This window comes from Anser brachyrhynchus (assembly GCF_964034855.1).
Source record: "Anser brachyrhynchus genome assembly, chromosome: 6".
Classification (NCBI taxonomy): Eukaryota; Metazoa; Chordata; class Aves; order Anseriformes; family Anatidae; genus Anser; species Anser brachyrhynchus.
In genome coordinates, this window is record NC_137700.1 from 13950073 (window position 1) to 13958938 (window position 8866).

The following is an 8866-nucleotide window of genomic DNA, read 5'->3' on the forward strand; positions in this document are numbered from 1 at the left end:
AAGCAGTTGTGTATGGGTTACAAAAGAGGAGGTGGTGCAATACTGGAAGTTAAAAATAGAAGGGATGTTCCCCTCTTAGCTAAAGATAGGAAATAAATGTCATTTTGTTGCAAGTTACTAGCAGGATCCCCTTCAGAGGTGCATTTTGGTACTTCTGAGGTTCAGTCTTGTCACAAATTACCTGACAGAGCAGAGAATAGTGTTGTGAAAAAAATTATTCGGAATAGTCACATCTTAAGATGCAAGTCTTAGCTGACAGTTTAAGCACACATAATATTAAGCAGATGACAATATTTGCACTGATAAGTGCAAAATAATGCGTACAGGCACAGAAGTTATTTTTAAGCATGTATCTATAGCATCTATAGACAGACTCTGAATCTGTGATTCAGAAAGAAACCATGGGGATGGTTTGGAAAGAGATCTGTGCAGGCCTTGAAATCATCAGTTCACTTGTCACTATGACCCTACTGACAAATCCCAGCAGAACGCTAAGAACTGCCAAAAAGAAATAGGAAACAAAAGAGGATACATCCCCACACCACAGGAAAGCCACTATGCTCAGACTTATTGAATAGGATGCACGGTTTGGGGCATTTTGATTCACAGAGGGTATAGAAAAGCTAGAAAAGTGCCATGGGGATGATCAAACATGAGGAGGAGCTTCTACGCAATGGATGAGATGGAGGAGAGGGCTGGCTTAGGAGATGTAGTTGGTGAGGAGCTGACTTCTACCAAAGAATAGAAGAAATGAGATTGTTCACAGATCAGTTATCATATAGATAATCTGACCCTCTCTCACAAAAAAAAATAAAATAAAAAAAGTTTCCGGGAACTGGACACCAAGGCAAAAATCTTCTTCTAGCTCATTCTCAACATTAAAATACCAGCATTAAGGAGAACTGGCTGGCAACCACTAACAAGTGCACCAACAAGTGTGGTATGTTTCTTTCAGGAAAGTATCTGAAAGCAAGCATTGAGAAGCCCAACTCATTTCCAGTTAATAACGCAGTTATCCATATCACAGCCAGCCTTCACCACAACAGCACTGGCCAGGTGCCCTCTGGCCCTGTGGTCACCCAGATCCTGCCAATAAACAACTGCTGCCATCCCGAGAAAACCTGTCACAACAAGGTCCCATAGCTCAAGTATAGTGTGCTGAAGCATACAAAAATCCCATCATGTTTTCACAAACTGGAGAGCCCCAGATGGCTAGAAACAGGATTTATATTATCCTAACCAAAGTACAGCCCAGGGGTCATACAAACCATTCCCATATAAGTATCTGTTGTGGTTTAACCCGGCTGGCAGCTAAACACCACACAGCCGTTCGCTCACCCTCCCCCCTCCCTCTCTGGGATGGGGGGAGAGAAACGGGAAAGTGAAGCCTGTGAGTTGAGATAAAGACAGTTTATTAAGACAGGAAAATAATAATAACAATAATAATAATAATAGTGATAATGGTAATAGTATTAACAATAATAATGTGTAAGAAAACAAGTGATGCACAATGCAATTGCTCACCACCCGCTGACCGATGCCCAGCCTATTCCCGAGCAGCCGGCCCCCCCACCCCGGCCAGCCACCCCTATATATTGTTTAGCATGACGTCAGATGGTATGGAATACCCCTTTGGCCAGTTTGGGTCAGCTGTCCTGGGTCTGTCCCCTCCCAGCTCCTGCTGCACCCCCAGCCTGCTCGCTGGCAGGACAGAGCAAGAAGCCGAAAAGTCCTTGGCCTGGTGTAAACACTGCTCTGCAACAATTAAAACATCAGCATGTTATCAGCGCTCTTCTCATCCTAATCCAAAACATAGCACCCTACCAGCTACTATGAGCTACTTAACTCTGTCCTAACTGGAACCAGGACAGATATCCACCCCTTATTCCATACCATTTATGTCATGCTCAGGTTACACTCTGTCCAATACATTCTAATTAATCACCATTTTCATCTATGATATATAGCAATCATGGTAGTGATGACATACATTATTATATAATAATTAACATACTACAATTCAACTCATGGGCTATTCTCACCCAGTATCAAATCCCCTTGAGGTACACACCGGACCTCCCCATTCTTTTGCATTACCCACCAAGTGCATCCAGGTCCCTGAGCAAAAGCAATTCCACGAATGGGTTTGCCTTTTCCTGAGGCAGGAGTAGCCCAGACTGTTTTACCCAGCATGTTTCTTACGTGCACTACAGGAACTTTATCCCCTTCTACAGTGCGTAACAGGTTTGATTGGGCAGGTCCAGCTCGGTTGGCAGATCCCCTGGTATTGACTAACCAGGTGGCCTTTGCCAAATGTGTATCCCAATTTTTGAATGTCCCAGCACCCATTGCTTTCAGTGTAGTCTTCAACAGTCCATTGTATCGTTCAACTTTTCCAGAGGCTGGTGCATGATAGGGGATGTGATACACCCACTCAATACCATGTTCTTTGGCCCAAGTGTCTATAAGGTTGTTTCGGAAATGAGTCCCGTTGTCTGACTCAATTCTCTCTGGGGTGCCATGTCGCCATAAGACTTGCTTTTCAAGGCCCAGGATAGTGTTCCGGGCGGTGGCATGGGGCACAGGATATGTTTCCAGCCATCCGGTGGTTGCTTCCACCATTGTAAGTACGTGGCGCTTGCCGTTGCGGGTTTGAGGGAGTGTGATGTAATCAATCTGCCAGGCCTCTCCATATTTATATTTCAGCCATCGTCCTCCATACCAAAGAGGTTTTGACCGTTTGGCTTGCTTGATTGCAGCACATGTTTCACAGTCATGAATAACCTGTGCTATAGTGTCCATGGTCAGGTCCACCCCTCGATCACGAGCCCATCTGTAGGTTGCATCTCTACCTTGATGGCCTGAGGTGTCATGGGCCCATCGGGCTATAAATAATTCACCTTTATGTTGCCAGTCCAGGTCCACCTGAGCCACTTCAATCTTAGCAGCCTGATCCACCTGCTGGTTGTTTTGGTGTTCTTCAGTAGCCCGATTCTTGGGCACATGAGCATCTACATGGCGTACCTTTACAACCAGGTTCTCTACCCGGGCAGCAATATCTTGCCACAATGCCGCAGCCCAGATGGGCTTGCCCCTGCGCTGCCAGTTGTTCTGCTTCCATTGCTGTAACCACCCCCACAGGGCATTTGCTACCATCCATGAATCAGTATAGAGATAGAGAACTGGCCACTTTTCTCGTTCAGCAATATCTAAAGCCAGCTGAATGGCTTTTACTTCTGCAAACTGACTCGATTCACCTTCTCCCTCAGCAGCTTCTGCAACTCGTCGTGTAGGACTCCATACAGCAGCTTTCCATCTCCGATGCTTTCCCACAATACGACAGGACCCGTCAGTGAACAAGGCATATTTCTTCTCATTTTCCGGTAGCTTGTTGTACAGGGGGGCTTCTTCAGCACGAACCACCTCCTCCTCTGGTGATATCCCAAAGTATTTGCCTTCTGGCCAGTCCATAATCACCTCCAAGATTCCTGGGCGACTGGGGTTTCCTATTCGAGCCCGCTGAGTAATCAGTGCAACCCACTTGCTCCATGTAGCATCAGTTGCATGATGCGTAGAGGGGACCCTTCCTTTGAACATCCAGCCTAGTACCGGCAGTCGGGGTGCCAGGAGGAGCTGCGCTTCAGTACCGACCACTTCCGAAGCAGATCGAACTCCTTCATATGCTGCCAATATCTCCTTTTCAGTTGGAGTATAGCGGGCTTCAGATCCTCTGTATCCCCGACTCCAAAACCCCAGGGGTCGACCTCGAGTTTCCCCAGGTTCTTTCTGCCAGAGGCTCCAGGTGGGACCATTCTCTCCGGCTGCGGTGTAGAGCACATTCTTTACATCTGGTCCTGTTCGGACTGGCCCGAGGGCTACTGCATGAACTATTTCCTGCTTAATTTGTTCAAAGGCTTGTCGTTGCTCAGGGCCCCATTCAAAAGCATTCTTCTTACGGGTTACTTGGTAGAGCGGGTTTACAATCAGACTGTAATTTGGAATATGCATTCTCCAAAACCCCACGACACCTAGGAAAGTTTGTGTTTCTTTTTTGCTAGTTGGTGGAGACATAGCTGTTATTTTGTTGATCACATCCATTGGGATTTGACGGCGTCCATCTTGCCATTTTATTCCTAAAAACTGGATCTCTCGTGCAGGTCCTTTAACTTTATTCTGTTTTATGGCAAAACCGGCCTTCAGAAGGATTTGGACTATTTTCTTCCCTTTCTCGAAAACTTCTTCTGCAGTGTCACCCCACACAATGATGTCATCGATGTACTGCAGGTGTTCAGGAGCTTCCCCCTGCTCCAGCGCAGACTGGATCAGTCCATGGCAAATGGTAGGGCTGTGTTTCCACCCCTGGGGCAGCCGATTCCAAGTATATTGGACTCCCCTCCAAGTGAAAGCAAACTGTGGCCTGCACTGTGCTGCTAGAGGGATGGAGAAAAATGCATTAGCGATATCAATTGTGGCATACCACTTGGCTGCCTTTGATTCCAGTTCATACTGGAGTTCTAGCATGTCCGGCACTGCAGCACTCAGTGGTGGCGTGACTTCGTTCAGGCCACGATAGTCCACTGTTAGTCTCCACTCACCATTAGACTTTCGCACTGGCCATATGGGACTATTAAAAGGTGAATGAGTCTTGCTGATCACTCCTTGGCTCTCCAGTTGACGAATTAGCTTATGGATGGGACTCAGGGAGTCTCGGTTGGTGCGATATTGCCGCCGGTGCACAGTTGTGGTAGCGATCGGCACTTGCTGTTCTTCAACCCTCAGCAACCCCACAACAGAAGGGTCCTCTGAGAGACCAGGCAAGGTAGACAACTGTTTAATGTCCTCTGTCTCCAAAGCAGCTATGCCAAAAGCCCAGCGGAACCCTTTTGGGTCCTTGAAATATCCTCTTCTAAGATAGTCTATGCCAAGGATGCACGGAGCATCTGGGCCAGTCACAATACGGTGCTTTTGCCACTCATTACCGGTTAGACTCACTTCAGCCTCCAATACAGTTAACTGCTGGGATCCCCCCGTCACACCATAAATACAGATGGGCTCTGGCCCTTTATAGCTTGATGGCATTAGAGTACATTGTGCACCGGTGTCTACCAAAGCCTTATACTTCTGTGCGTCTGACGTGCCAGGCCATCGAATCCACACAGTCCAATAAACTCGATTGTCCCTTTCCTCCCCCTGGCTGGAGGCAGGGCCCCTCTAGTCCTGGTCAGAATCTTCATTTCTGTGTTTAAAGGACTGCCTGCTGGAAGTTGGAGCAGCAAACCTTTCAGAGAACTCCTTTTTCCCAATTGTTTTCCTTTGCAATTCACGTACCCGTGCCTCTAGGGTCGCAGTAGATTTTCCATCCCATTTTCTCATGTCCTCTCCATGGTCACGTAGGTAAAACCACAGGGTGGCGCGGTGTGTGTGCCCACCATATTGTCTTCCTTGCATAGATGAACGTTTACCCCTAATAGCTGAGACACTGGTTTGTACAGGTGGGGAGGAAAATAAACTCTCTTTAAGTTGGTGGATCTCTTCAGAAAGTTTCTCCAAGGTATTCTCTTTTAGCTGGTGGACACTAGTTCGTTCAGGTGAAGGGGAAGATAATCTTTCTTCAAGTTGGTGGATCTTTTCAGAAAGTTTCTCCAAAGCATTCTCTTTTAGCTGGTGGACACTGGTTCGTTCAGGTGAAGGGGAAGATAATCTTTCTTCAAGTTGGTGGATCTTTTCAGAAAGTTTCTCCAAAGCATTCTCTTTTAGCTGGTGGACACTGGTTCGTTCAGGTGAAGGGGAAGATAATCTTTCTTCAAGTTGGTGGATCTTTTCAGAAAGTTTCTCTAAAGCATTCTCTTTTAGCTGGTGGACACTGGTTCGTTCAGGTGGAGGGGAAGATAAATTCTCTTTAAGTTGGTGGACCTCTTCAGAGAGTTTCTCCACAGCTGAGACACAGGCCTTTAGGGAAGAGGAGAGATTTCCTTCGTACTGCCGGAGTATTTTAGTCACTTCATTCACTGTGGGATTCTCCTCCGTTTTCCAGGCTAGTATTGCCAATGAGTTGGCATATGATGATGGGGCACTCCGTACAAACTTCCGCCACATGGGTGGTGTACACTGGACTGCATCTGGATCTGCGGATGTTTGTGCGTCATCTAGGTCCTTATAAATTACTTCCCGTACGGCCAATTCCCTCAGGTACTGAATTCCCTTCTCCATGGTGGTCCATTTGCTTGGTAAACATACAAGTTCTTCCTTGAAGAGATACCTTTCCTTCACAGCTGACAGGAGACGCCTCCAGAGGCTGCGAGATTGTGCTCCATCTCCAATTGCTTTGTCAATGCATGCGTCCCTAGCAAGGGATCCCAGCCGCCTGGCTTCCTTGCCCTCCAATTCCACATAATTGGCTCCCGTGTCCCAGCACCGGAGCAGCCAGGTGACAAGCTGCTCGCCTATACAGCGACCAAAATCTTTTCGCACATCTCGTAGCTCACGCTGGTATAGAGTCCGGGTAATTACTGTTGATTTTTCGACATCCTCATCCTCATCTTCAGTCTTCTGCACCTTTGATGGCCGGTGTAGAGTCCGGGTAGTTACTGTTGATTTTCCGACATCCTCATCCTCATCTTCAGTCTCCTGCACCTTTGATGGCTGGTATGGAGTCCGGGTAGTTACTGTTGATTTTTCGCCATCCTCATCCTCATCTTCAGTCTCCTGCACCTTTGATGGCCCAGCCTCGTCTTCACTTCGCCCAGACTTAGCAGAAGACTGTCTGCGTTTTAAACGACCTGAGCCTCTATACCATTTTTTCACCTTGTCTACAGGGGCAACTTGCACTGCTACAGCTCGTTTCTCTGACCCAGCCACAGGGTCTGCCACAGGGGTTGGAATACCCTCTGCGGGGTCAACTTGCACTGCTACAGCTCGTTTCTCTGACCCAGACACAGGGTCTGCCACAGGGCTTGGAATACACTCTGCGGGGTCAACTTGCACTGCTACAGCTCGTTTCTCTGACCCAGCCACAGGAGTGGGAGCAGCTGCACGAGCTGGGGCAGCTGCAGGAGCTGGAGCGGCTGCAGGGGCTGGAGCTGGAGCGGCTGCAGGAGCTGGAACTGGAACGGCTGCAGGAGCTGGAGCGGCTGCAGGAGCTGGAGCGGCTGCAGGGGCTGGAGCTGGAGCGGCTGCAGGAGCTGGAACTGGAACGGCTGCAGGAGCTGGAGCTGGAGTAGCTGCAGGAGCTGGAACTGGAGCGGCTGCAGGAGCTGGAGCGGCTGCAGGAGCTGGAGCTGGAGTAGCTGCAGGAGCTGGAACTGGAGCGGCTGCAGGAGCTGGAGCTGGAGCTGGAGCGGCTGCAGGAGCTGGAGCTGGAGTAGCTGCAGGAGCTGGAACTGGAGCGGCTGCAGGAGCTGCAGCTGGAGTAGCTGCAGGAGCTGGAACTGGAGCGGCTGCAGGAGCTGGAGCTGGAGTAGCTGCAGGAGCTGGAACTGGAGCGGCTGCAGGAGCTGGAGCTGGAGTAGCTGCAGGAGCTGGAGCGGCTGCAGGAGCTGGAGCTGGAGCGGCTGCAGGAGCTGGAGCTGGAGTAGCTGCAGGAGCTGGAACTGGAGCGGCTGCAGGAGCTGCAGCTGGAGCGGCTGCAGGAGCTGGAGCTAGGTTGCTAATAACATCAATTGCAGCTCGATAGGCACAAGCCAGACCCCAGCACGCTACAGTGATTTGTGTCACTTTGGAACTGCCAGAGTCATGACACCTTTTTTTCAAGCATTCTGCCAGCTTTTTAGGATTTTGCAGTTGTTCAGGGGTGAATGTCCAAAACACTGGAGGTGACCACTGCTCTAGAAACCTGCCCATATCCTCCCACACTCCCTGCCACTCGCAACTATCCCGCCTCAAGACAGATCTCCGGATGAGATTCCTAAGTAGTTGTTTAACCCTCCACAAAATCTGAAGCGCATTCAGGAGACATAACAACAAGAGCAGGCTGGTCTGAGTATCCCAAGGATATTCAACATCTCGGAGAACCACCGTAACTAACTCGGGGGATAAGAGAGTGGTGGTGAAGGAGAAAGGGAGAGTGAACAGGTAGGGAAACATGTCTTCCCCTGTCCCCTTCACAGATTGGCTCCCTAACGAAAACAGGCAATAGGTGTAATTGCTAATAGTTTCCGAGATATGGGTTCCAAAGTATAGAGTCGATGTCAGTGCTGAGTACAAATACCAGGTTAAAGTCATGACCAGATATCTCATCATTTCATAAGCCATTGCTACACCGCACAGTACCATAACAATCTTAAACCAGGGCCCGGAAAGGATAAACAGTGCAACAGGGAGCACATACAGAAAGTAACGCACCATAAAACTCAATTTGGAATACAGGTACAGCAGACTGGAGATTAAGGCAATCAACATCGTGACTAGCAACTATTAAGCAGGTCCAATACTTATACCAATTTTAGTTTAACACACTCTGGTCAGATTTGTCGATATCTCAACCCTTCGGGCCCCACGTTGGGCGCCAAAAAGACTGTTGTGGTTTAACCCGGCTGGCAGCTAAACACCACACAGCCGTTCGCTCACCCCCCCCCCTCCCTCTCTGGGATGGGGGGAGAGAAACGGGAAAGTGAAGCCTGTGAGTTGAGATAAAGACAGTTTATTAAGACAGGAAAATAATAATAACAATAATAATAATAATAGTGATAATGGTAATAGTATTAACAATAATAATGTGTAAGAAAACAAGTGATGCACAATGCAATTGCTCACCACCCGCTGACCTATGCCCAGCCTATCCCCGAGCAGCCGGCCCCCCACCCCGGCCAGCCACCCCTATATATTGTTTAGCATGACGTCAGATGGTATGGAATACCCCTTTGGCCAG

General features: G+C 48.7%; 2 protein-coding genes across 4 annotated transcripts in view; both read right to left on the reverse strand.

Annotated features, from left to right (window-relative positions):
• The window catches only part of LRIT1 (leucine rich repeat, Ig-like and transmembrane domains 1), a 138755-nt gene that overhangs the window by 47709 nt on the left and 82180 nt on the right, over positions 1–8866 (reverse strand). The window lies entirely within an intron of this gene.
• LOC308197369 (uncharacterized protein) lies at positions 1273–5080 on the reverse strand. Of its 2 annotated transcripts, none has more exons than XM_080597698.1 (2): positions 4596–5080; positions 1273–4427 (listed from the first exon to the last, which is right to left on the reverse strand). In XM_080597698.1, exons 1-2 carry the CDS (start codon positions 5077–5079, stop codon positions 2026–2028), a joined length of 2886 nt encoding a protein of 961 aa, XP_080453824.1. In that variant the 5' UTR covers position 5080; the 3' UTR covers positions 1273–2025. The 2 variants fall into 2 exon arrangements, with proteins under 2 accessions (XP_080453824.1, XP_080453823.1); XM_080597697.1 differs by having other exon boundaries at positions 1273–4430.

What these genes read in the sequence shown, in the direction of transcription:
- LOC308197369 (XM_080597697.1), bottom strand. Translation starts at nt 5,079, where the DNA reads ATGCCATCAAGCTATAAAGGGCCAGAGCCCATCTGTATTTATGGTGTG. An exon ending in GCCAGTGCGAAAGTCTAATG is followed by an intron (nt 4,431 to 4,595) that starts GTGAGTGGAGAC and finishes CCATCCCTCTAG; the next exon opens with CAGCACAGTGCAGGCCACAG.